Genomic DNA, 18,297 nt, shown 5'->3' on the forward strand with positions numbered 1-18,297 from the left:
GATCTAAATAGAAGACCTGAAACCTAAACCAAACTGCAATAGGAAAAACATTGAGGAAATGCTTCAAGACACTGGCATATGCAAAGCCTACTCAGATAAGACCCCAAGACCACAGGCAATACAAGCAAAAATAGACAAATAGGAATCCATAAAACTAAGGAGCTCCCTCACAGCAAAAGAAACAATTAACAAAATTAAGAGGCAATCAGCAGAAATGGAGAATATACTTGTAAACCATGCATCTGATAAAGGCTTAATATCCAGAATATATAAGGAGTTTGACAAACTCCACAAAAACAAAACAAACAATGCAATTATAAAATGAACAAAGGATATGAATAGACATTTTTCAAAAGAAGAAATCCAAATGGGCAAAAGACACAGGGAAAAGTGCTCGGGATCATTAGCCATTAGGGAAATGCAAGTAAAAATCACAATGAGGTATCACCTCCCTTCAGTTTTTGTGGCTATTATCAAAATATATTTTTAAAAGAGTTATGATGAGGTGGTAGAAAAAAGGGTACCCAAATACACCGTAAGTAGGAATGCAAATCAAACAATCATTATGGAAATTCCTCAGAAAATAAAAATGGGTCTATCACACAACTTAGCTATCTCATTCCTTGGGCTATACCCCAAGGATATGAAATTAGCATATAAAAGAGGCATTTCTATGTCCACAGCAGCTCTATTCACAATAGTAAAGATGTACAGTAAACCTAGTGGCTGCTGTAGTGTAGTGGGTAAAGCTGCTGCCTGTGGGCACTGGTTCTTTTCCTGGTTGCTCCATTTCCAACCTAGCTCCCCTCTAATTGCCTGAGGAAATCACCAGAAGATGGCCCAAGTGTTTTGGCATCTGCCACCCATGTGGGAAACTCATATGAAGCCTCTAATTCCTGGTTTTGGTGAAGGAACTAGTGGATGGAAGACCGCTTTGTCTCTCCCTCTGACTTTTGAACAAATAAATCTTATTAAAAATTAAAAAAGAGTTGGGGCTGGTGCTGTGCGTAGCAGGTAAAGCTCCTGCCTGCAGGGCCAGCATCCCATATGGGCACTGGTTTGAGTCCTGGCTGCTCCACTACTGATCCAGTTCTTTGCTATGTCCAGGGAAAGCTGTAGAAGATGGCCCACGTCCTTGGCATCTTGCACCCGCATGGGAGACCCAAAAGAAGCTCCTAGCTCCTGGCTTCCTAACAGTGCAGCTCCAGCCATTGCTGCCAGTTGGGGAGTGAAGCAGCCGATGGAAGACCTCTCTCTTTCTCTGCCTCTCCTTCTCTCTCTGTTTAACTCAGACTTTCAAATAAATAAATCTTTTTTTTTTCTTTTTTTATTTTTGAGAGGCAGAGTTAGTGAGAGAGAGAGACAGAGAGAAAGGTCTTCCTTCTGTTGCTTCATCCCCTAAATAGCCGCCACGGCCAGCGCGCTGCCCCTATCTGAAGCCAGGAGCCAGGCGCTTCCTCCCAGTCTCCCATGCAGGTGCAGGGCCCAAGCACTTGGGCCATCCTCCACTGCCTTCCCGGGCCACAGCAGAGAGCTGGACTGGAAGAGGAGCAACTGGGACTAGAACCGGGACTAGAACCCAGTGTCCATATGGGATGCCGGCACTGCAGGCGGAGGATTAACCAAGTGAGCCACAGCGCTGGCCCTGTGCAATGCTTTTGTTTCTCTTCTTCACAAGACTGCCCTCTTCACTTTTCTAAAACCCATTCTTCCTCAAGGGCAGTATTTGCCCATAGGCACTGCAATAGCTGCTTCTCTGCTGAGGTCCTCAGAACCTTGATGCTTACACTTTGCTTAAGAAACATCTTTGAGTACAAACTCTGTTTTGTCAAAGCACTGCTTGGGATTTACAAATGCCTATGCCACCTGAGAAATGGGCTAAGCTCCATTCCATTTGATCAAGAAAGGATATCAATGATGTGTTGTAAACTACATCTCCCAAACAAGTGGAGAAGCAGCCACCCCCTAGGTGCCACACACAGCAGAGAAACTGGAGAAGTGTCCAGCCTCCACATGCGAGGATGTAGCCTGGTCTGCTTGCTGTAAAAAGCTTCAGTACAAGAAACTCAGAAAGAAAACACAAAATTGCTACTAACTGCGCAGCCGAGGGAATTGGATATTATGGTCCTTAAAAGATAAGTAGGCTGAGACATGTAAGCCACGTAGGTCAAAATGTAGAGACTGACTTTTTTAGGTGAAGGGTACTGACCTCTGCAAAGCACTCTGAAATGCATGAGCCAATAAGATGCTTTAAAAGCTGCATGTGTGGTCCCCAAGTCATCTCACTGCTGCTAAGGCTTACATATGGTTCTGCTGACACTGCTATGTAGTCCATACAAGGAAACAACAGCAGGTGATGGCAGATCAACTAGGGTAGGGACATCCAAAGGGCTACTCAGGGGGATTTGAGCTGTCCCATGACACCCAGTGTGCACACAAAGTATGGATACCCAAGGGGACAGATTAAACAGCAGTCACAGCAGGACAAAAATTGTGGGAAATAGCTGGTGTCAGGGGTCTTGTGTCTGGGGGATGCAGTAGGAAGGGAATCAGGGATAAAGAGCCTAGAAGGTCACCAAGCAGCATGGATTTGGGACCTCACATCCAGGCTGCCCAAGTTCAGGTCCTGATTCAGAAAGTATTCCCCAACCTGACAGATCTCCTGTCCAGATGCATGCACCCAGGAGCAGTGGGCAGCTCTTCCACATCTGCTGCTGAGTGTGGGGCCTGGGACACAGCCTGAGCAAGGGGTAAACTCTGCTGTCTGGACACTGATCATCTGGGGAGGGAGACCCAGGATTGTAACAGAAAGCATTAGACTCCTTCAAATGTGTTGTAGGTACTTTGCACATGCTAATCGAATCTAAGTGATTTTGGTGAAGTTCCCCAGGGAAGAGAAAAGTCTGTCACTGGGGACTTCAGCTGGTGTGCACTAGACCTTGGCTGTGCTAACTATGAGAGTTCAAACCCTGCAGGCTGTGCCCTGAGCTCTCCTGCCCATTACCCGCCCTGTGTCCCATCCTTTCAGCTCTGTTCCACTGTCTGAGGAACACATCACAGGCTACCAGGGATGCCCTTCACAAAGAAGAAGCCACAGGATGACGCTCGACAACACCATCTTGTCATCCAAACACATTTTTGATGGGGAGAATTTATGACACGGATGGACAGCAGGAGGGCAGATCTGTATGGAGGCCACAGGGCAATGCCATTTCCCTGTCTGCGTGCCTCAGTGTCCGTCCTCCTGTTAGTGCATTACCTTTGATTTGTTTCTTACATTGGAGAATAATGGCACAGAGATGTTCTTCTAAAGTTCTCTGAAGCTGTAACCCTAATCTGAAGAGAGCTCACCTACCCTTCTGCAATGGCTCCACTGTCATAAGTAGTCCTGCTCTGCCCTCTCGTGGTTTTCTGGGGAAATGACAGGAATGCTTCGAGCTCCACAGTTCTGTTGATAAGACATTCAAACTTACACAGGCTTACTCCAGGTTCAATTCCAAATCCTATTAGATTAATTTCTCAGGAGTACCTCCTATAAGACAATCTTTGTTTTGTCATTTTTATGGCTGAGTCAATAATTGTTTTCCCATCTGCAGTATTTCAGTGATATTTCTTAATATTTCCTTAAGTCAAGCCCTGAGTTGCAGAGAGAAAACAGACTAAGTTGCTCTCTTGCAGAACATGCATGTCCAGTGGAAGGAGTGTGTTGAGAATAAGTGGTCTGCATCACAGCTGTGTATGCCTGATTAATGGAAACAGTATGAATCCCAAGCACATCCCTGGGTTACTACTGATTGTGACCCTTGCATTGTTAGACCATCCTGCCTGGACTTTCTGTCTCAAGTGTGAATAGAATCAGCCTCTTTTCTCTGTTAAGAACTTTATCTCAGGAATTTTATTAGACTCAGGACACGGGAATACACCCTCACAATGGAGAACAATTCATGCACCTTCAGGCCACATTCACTTGATGCATTTACACCTCACACCCTGTCTGACCTCCTTCTTTAGCATGGGAGCTTCTCCCAGGAATGGACACTGCTGACTCAGCTCCCTGTCCACACGGAAGCATGGAGTCTGGCACATCGTAGACAATGAATGAAGATGTGAGGAGCACAACACACCCCAAAGAGTTTCTCTTGCTGAGTACTCTGACACCAGTTGGAAATGTATTCACCCCTTCCTGGGACACAGCTGGAATTAAATCCCCAGCATCCTACGTGCTGTATGTGTCACGTGACCTGTTCCTGTGCAAGGAGCACAAATGCAACTGATGTAAAGCAGGAAAACACTCCTGCCTGCATTGCTCCATGTGCTGTTCTACTGCAGCTGTGTGCAGACGGGGATGGTGGAGGTGCTCTGTGGAAGAACTCGGGTTCAGGAATGAGCACAGGCAGGACAGCTGCCCCTCAACCTGCGCATCCGCCACACTGCTGGGTGGCCCTAGTGTGCTCTTACATGGCCAAAAATCAGGAGGGAGGCAGGTTATTTGCTAAGGGACCAAGACCTGGCTCTTCCATCTCCTTAGGAAGTTGATCATGGGAGTAACAGAAGGAGCATCACTCAGCACAGTGACAATGACAAAGTCTACTTTGCTTTTCCTGTGGGACACTCCCATTGGGACCTAAAATTTATTTCTAGAGAAATTCAATAGGTTTATAATCTTTGGTTAATAAACAGTGAAACCAAAAGCTACCCATATTTTTAGAAATTGTTGAAATTTTTTTGCAGTAAACTGTAACAAGGTTCTTAAACACCTAAATGTTTTTCTTAAAATATGGCTCAGTAAAAAAAATTGTGAAACTTTGTACACATTTATTGTCCTTTTTCTGAAAATGTTTCATTAAGTTCATTTGTGTCTTCTATGAGGAATGAGAATTCTGGACTATATACTAATTTCATGCCTGCAGATTCTTTGAATATATTCTATAGAAATCATTATATTTGTATTTTCTATTCTGCTGGCTCAGACAGTATTTATCAAAATTATTTTTAAAATATTTTCCTCCTAATAACTCCTTGTCAATGATAATTTTTTTAACATATTCCATTCTGACCCCTATCAGCTTATTGGTATAGATTAATTTTAGTAATGAATTCCAACATGGGTTCAAAGTGTCCACTGGGAAAAAACTTGTGGAGTCAAACACTCTGCCTCTTTCCAGAGATTCCATTTGGACTCACGGTAGGCACAGCTGTCTGTACCTGGTGCACAAACGTGCACCTGCACCAGGCCGTGGAGGGTACAGATGAAGATTTCTTAAGAGCCCCTGATGAAGCTGGAGCTGTGGCACAGTAGGTTAATACTCCGCCTGCAGCGCTGGCATCACATATGGGGGCCGGGTTATAGTCCTGATTTCTCTTCAACTCCAGCACTCTGCTATAGCCTGGAAAGGCAGCAGAGGATGTCCCAAGTGCTTGGGCCCTGCACCTGCATAGGGGACGAGGAAGAAGCACCTGGTTCCTGGCTTCGGATCAGCAGAGCAATGGCCGTAGCAGCCATTGGGGGCTGAACCAATGGAAGGAAGACCTTCTCTCTCTCTCTCTCTCTCTCTCTCTCTCTCACTGTCTATAGCTCTACCTCTTAAATGAATAAAAAAATTTCTTAAAAAAAGAGCCCCTGAAAAGATACAAGCAAGGGAGAGAATATAGTGTCTCCTGTCATTCTGCCTGGGAATGGAGAGCTCCGTTCCCACTGAGGTGTCCTGCTTAGACTCCCTCCCTTCTCCAGAAAGACACAAACACCAAAACCAGAGGCTGTGGTAGGTAACTCAGCATCCAGGCATCCCCACAGAAACTCATCCCTCCTCTTCAGCTTGGAGTTCAGAGTCTGGGAACAGCTCTATATGTACCCACAATCCCTGTGGCACAGGATGGAGCTGGGGTGCTCTTTCTCCTACAGAGAGCTGTGGAGGAGGGCTCAGGATGGCTACATTTCAGAGGATGGGCATGAGGACAGAAGGAAGGACAAGGGGTTTGCACAGCTGTGTAGGCTCCATTTGCACTCCCTTTGCAAATCCCATACAGTCCTTCTATTCACATCTGAGCTGGGGCTTGGTCACCTTGACCTTCAAGAGACAAGAGAATGACAACCTATCAGTCTCATGAATTGCTTGACAGTCAGACTGATTCTCTGATCCTGAGGCTGTGCAACATATAGGCAAAGTAAATCCCAACAAAAGCACCACATTACCTTGAATCAGCCTGAGACCTCAGACCAGACACCTCCTTTCTCTGACACAGAATTCTGTCGGCAGACAAAAGGGCGTGGGTGACTTGTATGAATCTGAGGCACCAGCATGTTACCTTGCTCTCTTCTGGGTCCACCTGCAATTGTCACAGCACCTCAGTTTCTCCCTGGGGGAGTATTGCATAGCCCCAGTCCATGTGGCTAACTACTGTTCATGAACTTCCTGTCTGTAGCAGAGAGGGGCTTCATGGGATGCACCTGGAGGAATCTTGGTGCCCAGGACCAAGACTCCACACTGTGGAGCAGGTACCTGCTTTCCAGGGCAAAGATAGACCCTGTGTGCACGTTGGTCCACATTCACCAGCCCAGCTCCACCCAGGTCCTCCAAGGGGAGGCCCTGCCTGTGCCCCAAACATTTCCAACATTCCTGCTTCAGCTGTGGTGAGCCCTGAGCACTCACCTTGTTTCCAGCAAAGTCAGTCCTGGGGTCCAACTGAGAAAGACCATCCTGGCTCCTGCCCTCCAGAAGCTCATAGTCTGCAAGGAGAGGGAGACCAAAACCTTGAAAATAAAAATAGCAGGAATCAAAGAGCAAGTGCTGTAACGTACTCAGTGAGGGCTCTGCAAGAGTGCTGAGCCATTTCATGGGGGCATCTGAAAGGCCTGCACTTAGGGACAGTTATGCTGGGGCAGACGAGAAGAGGAGCCCACTCTGCACAATGCTGACAGCAGTTTTCCCAGGAGGTGAGGGGAGCTGGGAGCTGCTAGAAGTCTGCCCACAGTACCAGAGTTTTGGTGGCCTGGATTGAGCCATCAATTTCACAGTGAGCATCCCACATAGAAACCTAGTTTGAGTCCTGATTAGTCCGCCTCTGATTCAGCTTCCTGCTTGTGTGCCTAGGAAGGCAGCAGAAGATGGTCCAAGTGCTTGGATCCCTGCCAACCACATGGGAGTCCCAGATGAGGGCCCTGGCTCCTGCCTTCAGCCTGGCCCAGAGCTGGCTGTTGCAGCCCTTTGTGGAGTAAACCAGTGGATACAAGATCTCTAGCTCCCCTTCTCTCTCTGCTGTGCAAACAAACAAATCATTACAAGCATATTTCTGTTCCACACACAAGTTGATGACGGGTACTAATGTCAAGGCTTAAAGAAGAAGACAAGACACTGGAAGGTCCGGGAGGACAATATCTGATTTGATCAAATCTAGCCACTAATGACACAGACAGAGAAATGATGCAAAGGAAGGAAGGTGGATAATGCCAAGCTCACGTAACAGGAATCAGGTCTGCTTTTCAGTTGTCCAGGCTACTTTGAAGTTATCAGACAAAAAGTGGATTGGTGAACCATGTGCACATCCCACGAATGAGTCAAAGACCCTGTATCCCATGTGACCTGACACCCTCTTCTGTATTTAGCTCTAATTTTGCATTAGATATATAGGACACCAGCCATAGGCTCACTCAGTATTGTCCCTTGTATACCTGATGACACCCCTAGAGTAGATCTAGAATGATGTCCCAAGAGGCACAGTAACTGATTCAGGGTACCACCCTGGTCAAAGTCAGGAATTGGAAATAAGGTTCCATGTGTCTGTCACTGTGGTAGCAGCCAGGAAGACCATAGGCCCTGCAGGGAGGGTTCATTGGTGTCATTGTGTAGAGAAACAGAGACAGCATGGGACAGAAGGGTGGGAATACATTCACTCGCAGGGTGATTTGAGGACTTTGGATGAGAGAAGAGGGGTGAGATAAGGAAGCCCCAACCGTAACCTCGCCACTTAGTGACAGGCCACAACAGATCCTGTAACCCCGGTAACCAGGCATGAACATTCTAGAGAGATGCCCCTGCGCAGCTCATTTGGTGAGAGACGCTTGACAGAACAAGATGTTCTCTTGCTGTGTTCCCACTTCTAGAGGCCATGGCCCGAGAAACCCGCGTGATGAGGGGTTGTGGCAGCAATTTCGACATTGGTTCTCCCCTCACCCCCATCACCCCCAGCCATGTAGCACATGGCAACCACAGGTAACTCAGGACCACCCAGGACAGTGCTGTTCAGGCCAGGACTTCATGGTGAAAGCACCTGGGCTGCCCCAAACACCTTTATTGGGGAGGGGGAATAGTATGTGAGGGGAGGGCCTATCATGGGCAGGTGGTGATCAGGCTGGGAGGCCTTAACCTGGTGGTCCTGTCACCTTCACACCTCAGGTGATGGCTGGCAGGGTGGAAAGGAATTATCCGGGCACTCACAACTGCCCAGATATGATTTCACATCCTGCATGCCAGCAGGCCCCATCCTCTAGGGGGTTTAATAAATGGAATGGTCCATGTGGTCAGGAGAAGAGGAGGTCCCGAGGGGCAGAAACAGAGGGAAAGGGACCAGGCAGGGCCCTGATGCTTGCTCTGCACCTGCCGGGCACTGTCTTTCCAGAGCTCCAAGCACAACAGAGGTCAGAAGTTGCTGAACAAGGTCCTGTACTCCATCTCCTGCATGGAGAAACAGGAGGCCAACAGAGGCCGCTGTTGGCCCAGGGTGAGTAGGAATGCAGAGGGAGTTCCACATCCTGGCCCCGATGCCACCCCACGTGCCTGCTTCTCAGGGCTTTTAGATGGTTTGGGATGGGGTCAGCATAGTGCCATCAGTGCGATGCAGGACAAGAATCAATGATGGCTTTGGCATTGGTCTGAACTCCAGCTCCTGCACTTCTGGTGGCTCCTGGAGATTGCACTGACTGTGTGTCCCTCCTTTCTCCTAACCTAGGTGAAAAAGCCATCTAAACTGATCAAGTATGATGCCCTTGTTGGGTGGAGGGCCCAGGGGGACACGCTGCAGAAGCTGGTGGACCGGCTGGTGCCTGCCTTCCTGGGCTTTGAGCCCTTGTATGTTCCTGCCTTCCTGAGAAGCTACAGAGCTTTTGCCACCACCGGGCAGGTGCTGAACGCACTGTTAGGAAGGTCAGTCTCCCAAATCTCCAGGCCACCCCTAGCTGTGAGTCTTGGCAAGGTCACCCCACCTTCTTCCCATTATTTTCCCCTCCTTGAAAGGAAGTTCTTGCTTTAGCCCTTTATGATTCTCTGAAATTGAGTTGAACGGTTGAATGCATTTTTTTCACTTATTCCTTTGAGAGAGGGACAGGGAGTAAAAATTCTTCCACCTGCTGTTCCACTACAGAATTTCCCTGAAGAGATGAGCTAGGAGAGACTATATTCAAAAACCAAGAATTCAATACAGACGTCCTACATGGGTGATAGGGACCCCAGGACTGAGTCATAACCTGTCCCCATGGTGCACATTCACAGGGCCCTGGATTAAAATTGGAATGAGGACTCCAACCCAGCAGCTTGGATATGGGAAGGGGGCATTTCACGTGACATAGCACTGTGCCAAATGCCCATGCAATGTTAAGCTGTTTCTGTATTTGTTGAACAGGGTCCAGATTCCATCCAGGTGTTTTTGGGTTGAACCAGACCAAGGATGTGTGATGAGGGCAGGAGGACTGCAGACCTATTCAGCTTCCTTTGGAACAAGCTGGTTGGAGTTTACTCCTGCTAGGGTGGCCATGAAGTCACACGATCAGCAGGACTTTTCTAGGCAGTGCCCTTGATGCACAGCACAGGACAGGCCCCCGTCCCTGCTGGACTTCCCTTCTTGGTGGACCCAGAAACGCTCACTGGACAGGGGCTGCCCACCATGGGGCAGATGTGATACCCTCCTTGCCTCCTCTAGGTTCCCATGGTTCCCTCCTACTGATGAAGGTGTACTCCAGGACGCAGTCAAACAGTGAGTGGGTGTGGTGGAGGTGGAGGGACCCAGTTTTTGATGACATTGGGCTGGAAGCATGGTGTCTGTGGGTTGCATGCAGCTGGTAGGTGCCTTCAGTCTAAACATGCTGTGATGCTCTTACAGAGCTGAGGTCTAGGCAGTGCCCTGTAGGAATTAAGCATTCAGAGAGCTGGGACTGGGCCACAGGCACTGTGGGACATGGAGGGGTAGCGGGAGGAGAAGATAAAGAAAGCCCTGAGGGAATTCAGCACCACCACCTCTCATGCAAACCTGCTTTCACCATCAGTCCATCTTGGGACCCAGAGTCGGAGTGGGGGCATCCTGCTCACAAATATGGCTGCAGTCCCACAGTGAGGCATGATGGGTGCTCAGAGGTTGCAACCTGTGCCCAGGGCTCAGGCCCCTGCAGGACATGAGCAGCACTGGAAGAGCAGACCCATTCACTGTGCTGTCAGCACTAACATTTGAGGATAGTAGCACAGGCCTCAGGAGCCTGGGACAGAGGTTGCCCTCCTTGCTTCCTCCTGCTTCAGTTACTTAGGTAGCACCTACTGAGTGCCAGAGAGTGAATGAAACATGAAGACAACATCTCACTCTGCATTTGTGGAGTTGGCATTCCAGGGAGACACAGACAATATTGTGCATCAGTGAATTTCACTGTAAAGGGAAATGTGACATCATGGTCAAGGGCTCCCTCTCATATGCCATTTGTCAGTCCCCCTTCAGGCACCAGGGCTCTATCCTGGCTGTTTACCAGTGGCATGAGCTGGGTCAGACCTAAGAGTCACTGGAGCCCCGCCTGTATCTTGGGAAAATGGTGCAGCCTGAAGGGCCAGGCCTCTCACTGGACTGCCTACCTGCCTCCCCCAGTGCTATCTCGTCCATCCTGGCCACCTGGCTGGAGCAATACCCGGAAGATTTCGATCATCCCCCGCAGTACACCAGTCTGCACGTGCTGCTGGACTACGCACAGCTCCTCCTGCGTGACTCAGAGCTGGGGCACCGTGTGCAACTCGTCCTGGGACGATTGCAGCACCTGGAGCCCACTGAGGCAGAACTAGAGGGTGAGCAGGACGGGGATGAGTGCATGTGAGTGCACGGGGAGGTGAAGAGTTTGGGTCACACTCAGAAAAGCTTCCAGAACCAGGGGCGGGTCTAGGAGCAACAAGGGATCCTGATGACTAAAATGGAGGCAGGCCCAACTTCCTGAAAGTCATTCAGGAAGCTGAATTTGGGTCAAATGCTTCCCTGAGAGTTGGAGACAATGTTTTGTCTCTGGAAGGCACAGGAAAAGTCAGGCATGCTGCTGATATGTTCTCCTCCTGTGATTCCAGGTCCAGCAGAAGCTCCAATTCCACAACAAGATCTTGTGCCACCTCCATCTCTGTTGCCAGATGGAGCCCCACAGCCAGAACAGGCTCGCATACCAGCTCTGGAAACCTCCAGGGAGCTCACACCAGACCCCACCGTGGCACTAGCTCCAGAGTGCCAGGGAGCTCCAGCAGCTCCCCCTGTAGAGCCAGTGAATGCCGCAGGTTCAGATCCAGACCCCACCGCAGTCTCTGATCTACTGCAACCTTCTGGGCAGGAAACACCTGTTGCCAAGTCCCAAGACCTTGAGCTCTTTGTAGCTCCACAGCTGGCACCTGTCCCTGGGCCAGTGCTCACAGCCCCATCCCTTACTACACAATATGTAGTAATGTTCATCTTTCTCCTTTACCTCCGCATAAGAAATTACTATTCTGTATACTATAAAATTCACTTTTAATAAAATATACTATTTTAACTTTTTAAGGTATTCCATGGCAACCACTTTAACTATTGCTGTGTGTCCATCACACAGTGTCACTCTGGAACCTTTCATCCATCTGTACTCCCCAAGTCATTGCCCCCAACCATCCAGCGCTAATCCCTGGCAATCTCTTCACTCTCTGTCTTCAAGCCTGTACCTACAATGGATATCACATATGCATGCATTAACACAGCAACTGGCTTCTTGTTTCTTGACACTTAGCATGAAATGTGCTTCTTACATCTTATTTTCTTTATCAAGAAATTTTTTTAGTTATTTGAAAGGCAGAGATCAGAGAGAGAGAGATGGATGGAGAGAGAGACGTGGAGGGTGGGAGAGAGAAAGAGGACCTCCATCCTCTCACTACCAAAATGGCCACAATGGCCAGGGCTGGGACAGGCCAAGCCAGGAGCCAGGAGTTATTCCAGGTCTCCCACATGGGACCAGGGGCCCAGACACTTGGGCCATCCTCCACTGCTTTCCTTGGAGTATTAGCATGAAGCTGGATCAGAAATGGAGCAGCCAGGACTCACATCAGAGCCCAAATGGAATGCTGCCGGTTAAGGCAGCAGCTTAACCTGTAGTGTGACAGTGGCCAAATTTCTTTGTTTTAACCAAAATTATTTAAAAATAAAACCCCAGAGATATCCAAGTTTATATGTTAAAAATCAATCATCAGGCTGGCGCCGCGGCTCACTAGGCTAATCCTCCGCCTAGCGGCGCCCGCACACCGGGTTCTAGTCCCAGTCGGGGCACCGGATGCTGTCCCGGTTACCCCTCTTCCAGGCCAGCTCTCTGCTGTGGCCAGGGAGTGCAGTGGAGGATGGCCCAAGTCCTTGGGCCCTGCACCCCATGGGAGACCAGGATAAGCACCTGGCTCCTGCCTTCGGATCAGCGCAGTGCGCCAGCCATGGCAGCCATTGGAGGGTGAACCAACGGCAAAAGGAAGACCTTTCTCTCTGTCTCTCTCTCTCACTGTCCACTCTGCCTGTCCAAAAATAGAAATAAAAAAAGTCAATCATCAACAGTAAATATTTTCATAATCTTACAATAGGAACTATTTTTCTATGACATGAGAGCTAGAAACCTCATACTAGGTAACTGCTTCTACAGCCAAAAAACAACAACAACAAAACCCTCAAAAGCTGGGAGACCATCCTCAAACCAGAAAGTATGACATTCAGGCTCTGACCAGACTCATGTTTCATATCCCAGGGACAATTAGAACTTTCAGGAATCATGAATTCTGTCAAGTTTTAAAATATTTATCTAATAGGCATAGAGATGGGGGGGCAGAGGAGAGAAGAGACAGAGCACTCAGCACTCCCATCTAGTAGTTCTCTCCCCAAATGACCCCTGGGTCTGGTCTGAGCACAGATGAAGTCAAGAGCCAAAAACCACAATTGGATCTCCTTTGTGGGGGACAGGGACTCAACTGTTGGTGTCATCACCACTGCCTCTGAGGCTACAAAATTAGCAGGAAGCAGGAGTCAGGAGATGGAACCAGGAATTGCTCCCCATAGTCCTCTGGGGGTCACTTGAATCTTTAAGCAGCATCTTAACAGCTATGTCAGATCCCTGCCCCTGAATGAACTGTTTTTGAAGACTAAGGATAAATGCACCACATTGAACCAGGAGGCAATCTCCATGGCCTGCGGAGGTTAGACACGCAGCACCTCCCAGACACAGACACACAGAAATGCGATGTGCAGTGCCACAGCCTCCGTCCCCATTGGCCTGGCAGGTTTGTGTGTCTGCTGATGATCAGCAATGCTGAGAACGTAGGAAGCAGAGGCTCTAGCAGGTCCCCTGGCAGATGTGTCACAGGTGCTGCTCTCTGGGAGCAAGAGGGCTTTGGCAGCACCTGCCCAAGTTCTTTACATGTTCGTCTGTCCCCAGAGAAGCAATTCCAGGAATTTATTCCACTGAAATAATGGCATGACTTTCACAGATTCATTTTTCATCACAGGATTGAGTGAAATTCCAAGGAACAGGAAACCTCACTCCCTCCGTGTGGAGGGGATGTATTAATCAATTCTGTTCCACCTGTGCTAGGGCATCCTTGCACCTGCTGAGGTGATTGGGCTGGGTCAACCTGTGCCCACATGGAATGATGGCCAGGACAGTGCCATGGGAAAAACAGTTCCTGGTCAGTCCACAGTGAGGATCTTATTTTAACTACAGGCACATAATGCAAACATGCATACACTTCTACATGAAGGAGAGATAGAGGCAGAGGTAAATGATGAGACAAACCAAAGCTGAGAGATGTGGACAAACCAGTGATAGTGATCTGCTTGGGTGGGTGGCACTTTCAAAAGAAAATTGTATGTCTATCAGATAAACCAAACCTTGTTTTAATTATTTTTATAATATAAACATCAATTAAAATATTTTAGAAATTTTTTTTATTTTTAAATAATTTATTCACAAGATTCTCAAGGTTACAACAAATACATGATATTACAACACAATTCTCATGTTAATGTGATATTAATATAAAGATGATATAGAATGTAGTTGATAATTATAATTCTTTTTTTAACTTTTATTTAATGAATATAAATTTCCAAAGTACAGAATATGGATTACAGTGGCTTCCCCCCCATAACGTCCCTCCAACCCGCAACCCTCCCCTTATCCACTCCCTCTCCCCTTCCATTCACATCAAGATTCATTTTCGATTCTCTTTATATACAGAAGATCAGTTGAGCATACATTAAGTAAAGATTTCAACAGTTTGCTCCCACACAGAAACATAAAGTGAAAAATACTATTTGAGTACTGGTTATAGCATTAAATCTCAATGTACAGCACACTAAGGCCAAAGATCCTACATGAGGAGTAAGTGCACAGTGACTCCTGTTGTTGACTTAACAAATTGACACTCTTGTTTATGGCCTCAGTAATCACCCTAGGCTCTTGTCATGAGCTGCCAAGGCTATGGAAGCCCCCTGAGTTCACCGACTCTGATCATTTTTAGACAAGGCCATGGTCAAAGTGGAAGTTCTCTCCTCCCTTCAGAGAAAGGTACCTCCTTCTTTGATGACCCATTCTTTCCACTGGGATCTCACTCGCGGAGATCTTTCATTTAGGTTTTTTTTTTCCCCCCAGAGTGTCTTGGCTTTCCATGCCTGAAATACTCTCATGGGCATTTCAGCCAGATCCGTGTGCCTTAAGGGCTGATTATGAGGCCAGAGTGCTGTTAGGACATCTGCCATTCTATGGGTCTGCTGTGTATCTCACTTCCCATGTTGGATCATTCTCTCCCTTTTTTATTCTATCAGCTAGTATTTGCAGACACTATTCTTGTTTATGTGATCCCTTTGGTTCTTAGTCCTATCATTATGATCAATTGTGAACATAAATTGATCACTGGGACTAGTGAGATGGCATTGGTACATACCACCTCGATGGGATTGAATTGGAATCCCCTGGTATGTTTCTAACTCTACCGTTTGAGGTAAGTCAGCTTGAGCATGTCCCGAATTGCACATCTCTTCCCTCTCTTATTCCCACTCTTATATTTAACAGTGATCACTTTTCAGTTAAGTTTCAGCACTTAAGAAGAATTGTGTATTGATTACAGTATTCAACCAAAAGTATTAAGTAGAACAAACAAAAAAGATACTAAGAGGGATAACATATTAAGCTGCTCATCAACAGTCAGGGTGAGAGCTATTTTAGTAAATTTTAAAACTAGAAACTATTAAAACTATGAATATCCTTTAAGGGTATTTTTAGTTTTATTAAAAATGGAATCATCCTATATTCCTAATTACTTTTGTGTTTAATAGAAATATTTGTCTGTACACCCTGGAAAACAAAAAAAAAAAAAAAGGAAGACCTAAATGGAGGATCTCTGCAAGTGAGATCCCGGTGGAAAGAATGGGGCCATCAAAAAAGGAGGTACCTTTCTCTGAAGGGAGGAGAGAACTTCCACATTGACTATGACCCTGTTGGAATAAGATCGAAGTCAGCGAACTCAAAAGGCTTCCATAGCCTTGGCAACTCATGACTAGAGCCTAGGGAGATTACTGACGCCATAAACAAGAGTGTCAAATTGTTAAGTCAACAACAGGAGTCACTGTGTATTTACTTCTCATGTGGGATCTGTCCTTAGTGTGTTGTCCAATGTGAAGTAATGCTATAACTAGTACTGAAACAGTATTTTACACTTTGTGTTTCTGTGTGGGAGCAAACTGATGAAATCGTTACTTAATATATACTGAATTGATCTTCTGTATATAAAGAGAATTGAAAATAAATCTTGATGTGAATGGAATGGGAGAGGGAGTAGGAGATGGGAGGGGTGTGAGTGGGAGGGAAATTATAGAGGGGGAAGCCATTGTAATCCATTAACTGTACTTTGAAAATTTATATTTACTAAATAAAAATTTAAAAAAAACACAGAAAAAAAGAAATATTTGTCTGTAATATTGCTTTTGAAAATATGATTATAAAGACTACATAGTATTTCTTAGTATAGCTTGCACACAAATTACACAAATTGCAAATACAAATGAGAAATTTATTGGCAATGAAGAATTTTAATTTTAAACTAAACCTTATTTTATTAAAAATTTCTCTTTTATTTTAAGATTTATTATTCATTTGAAAGTCAGAGTTATATAGAGAGAAGGAGAGACAGAGGAAGAGATTTTCTATCCACTGGTTCACTTCCCAAATAGCTGCAATGGTTAGGGCTGGGCCAGGCTGAACCCAGGAGCCTGAAACTCCATCCAGGTTTCCCATTTTGGTGGCAGAGGTGCAAGCCCTTTTGCCATGTTTTGCTGCATTCCCAGGCACAGTAGTAGAGAACTGGATCGGGGTGGAGCAGCCAGGACTCAAACTGGCATGCAGATGAACAGCCAGTGTTGCAGGTGGTGGTTTAACCTGCTGCACCACAACACTGGCCCTTAAAAATTCCTTTCAAAAGCTAAAATTCTTATGTGACTTAAGTTCTTTCCAGTCTTTGTTCCAGTCACTTATTACAGTTTCTCAACATTTACTTCTCAGGGTTTTCTAACTTACTGGATTTGTGCATTTGATTTCAATTATCCCTTTAGATAACATTTTAGATTTGGAGTTTGAAAATGTCAAGACAGAAACTGGAGTATAAAATGCCTTGCATATATTAAATTATAGCTTTCAATATTTCAAGGACTTCAGTTAATATGTTCAGTTAAATGTGATTCTTTTTGCCTACCTAAATTTCTTATTATGACTTTGTAATGTGTTTTGAAATAGAGTTGTTTATTACACATTGATAAGCATATAGTGCTGGGATTCCTAGATGTTATCTTTAAGACTCTTTAAAGTGTAATTGATGTAATAATGTAGTGAATTTAAAGTGTACAATTCACAAGTTTCCATAGATGTATACACTCATAAAACTATCAAGACAATTAAGGTAGTGTACATCTATACATTACTCCTAAAATATTTTTCTAGCTTCTTTGTAATCCATTGTTAGCTTGATGTAGACATTACTTCCGTTTGTCCCTCCAGATCCACTCTTTGCTCAGGGATAGGTAGTCTATACAAAACCAGAAGAACTTGACCTTCCTGCCGTTCATTGGCAGGATCCCATTACAAGGCATAGGCCTAAACGTAGATGTTAAAATAATCACAATAGGAAATTAACAGGTCTACCATGGAAGAGACAGACTATATGCTGAAAGCTTTCAGGACCTGGCAAAAGACTGGGCATCATGTATGGGAGCTGATGCTCTCAGAATGTCAAAGAGGCAAAATGCGTCTTGACTGAATTCATGGCTATGAGTGTTTTCACTAAGAATTTGGTATTTAAAATCTTGACTTGATCTTCTGGTAATGATGTAGGCAGGCATACAGGTTAAAATTGATTAGGTTTGTGAGCTGGAAGACCACACCTTCTCCATGCCCCTCTGTGACCTCATGCCCCTAGCTGGCCACACCTGAGCACCCACTGGCTAATCAGGTTAATTAACCACTCCCCTTTGGAAGTGAATTAAAAACCTGGGACACTGTATCCCTGCCCCATCCTTGCTTTGGCCTTTTGCCAGTACGGGCCTGTGCGGCCCCATGCCTCCAGGGCGTGTGGCCTTTGGGCCACCTCACCCCATGCTTCCTGGCCTATATTCTCCTCCATGTGACTGGTTCCTGGTACCCGGTATGTACCCAGATTTATCTCTCTCCTATTAACAGGGCCCTCACTCTCCTACCTCTCTCCTATAGACAGGGCCCTCACTCTCCTATGCAGTTTTCTCACTAAATAAAAGCTTAAAAATGTACCATTCTGTCTCATTCATTTATGCTGGTATTCAGAATTCTCTGAATATTAGGCAAGAACCCACAAGGGCTTATTAATATTGGGAATCTATTAATAAGCACATGGTGATATAATATGGCTCTCCAAACTCTGGTTTCATATGGCACCCCAGTTAGGACTTCTGAGGAACTTTAAGGAGGCTATATTCTGATGTTATATTTTAGGGGGCCAATCTTGATATCAGTAACAGTGTTGGTATTCTGGTCCTCATAATGACCTTTAG

At 46.2% G+C, this 18,297-nt stretch overlaps 2 protein-coding genes across 3 annotated transcripts in view; one reads left to right on the forward strand and one right to left on the reverse strand.

The window, feature by feature from the left end:
* Positions 1–18,297, reverse strand: part of CHRM3 (cholinergic receptor muscarinic 3) — a 613,309-nt gene that overhangs the window by 61,989 nt on the left and 533,023 nt on the right. The window lies entirely within an intron of this gene.
* On the forward strand, positions 6,800–14,061 carry LOC103350918 (ral guanine nucleotide dissociation stimulator). Of its 2 annotated transcripts, XM_070055565.1 has the most exons (7): positions 6,800–6,934; positions 8,102–8,210; positions 8,617–8,718; positions 8,947–9,140; positions 9,913–9,966; positions 10,840–11,033; positions 11,304–14,061. In XM_070055565.1, the coding sequence occupies exons 3-7, from the start codon at positions 8,677–8,679 to the stop codon at positions 11,735–11,737; spliced, it is 918 nt and encodes a 305-aa protein (XP_069911666.1). In that variant the 5' UTR covers positions 6,800–6,934; positions 8,102–8,210; positions 8,617–8,676; the 3' UTR covers positions 11,738–14,061. The 2 variants fall into 2 exon arrangements, with proteins under 2 accessions (XP_069911666.1, XP_051676332.2); XM_051820372.2 differs by lacking the exon at positions 6,800–6,934 and having other exon boundaries at positions 8,073–8,210.

This window comes from Oryctolagus cuniculus, chromosome 13, assembly GCF_964237555.1.
Source record: "Oryctolagus cuniculus chromosome 13, mOryCun1.1, whole genome shotgun sequence".
Lineage (NCBI taxonomy): Eukaryota > Metazoa > Chordata > Mammalia > Lagomorpha > Leporidae > Oryctolagus > Oryctolagus cuniculus.

Excerpts from the sequence above, each read along its gene's own strand:
- LOC103350918 (XM_051820372.2), top strand. The coding sequence starts at position 8,073 with ATGTTCTCTTGCTGTGTTCCCACTTCTAGAGGCCATGGCCCGAGAAAC. Across the intron at positions 8,211-8,616 it reads GTAGCACATGGCAACCACAG|AGCTCCAAGCACAACAGAGG; the intron begins GTAACTCAGGAC and ends CTGTCTTTCCAG. Across the intron at positions 11,034-11,303 it reads CACTGAGGCAGAACTAGAGG|GTCCAGCAGAAGCTCCAATT; the intron begins GTGAGCAGGACG and ends CTGTGATTCCAG.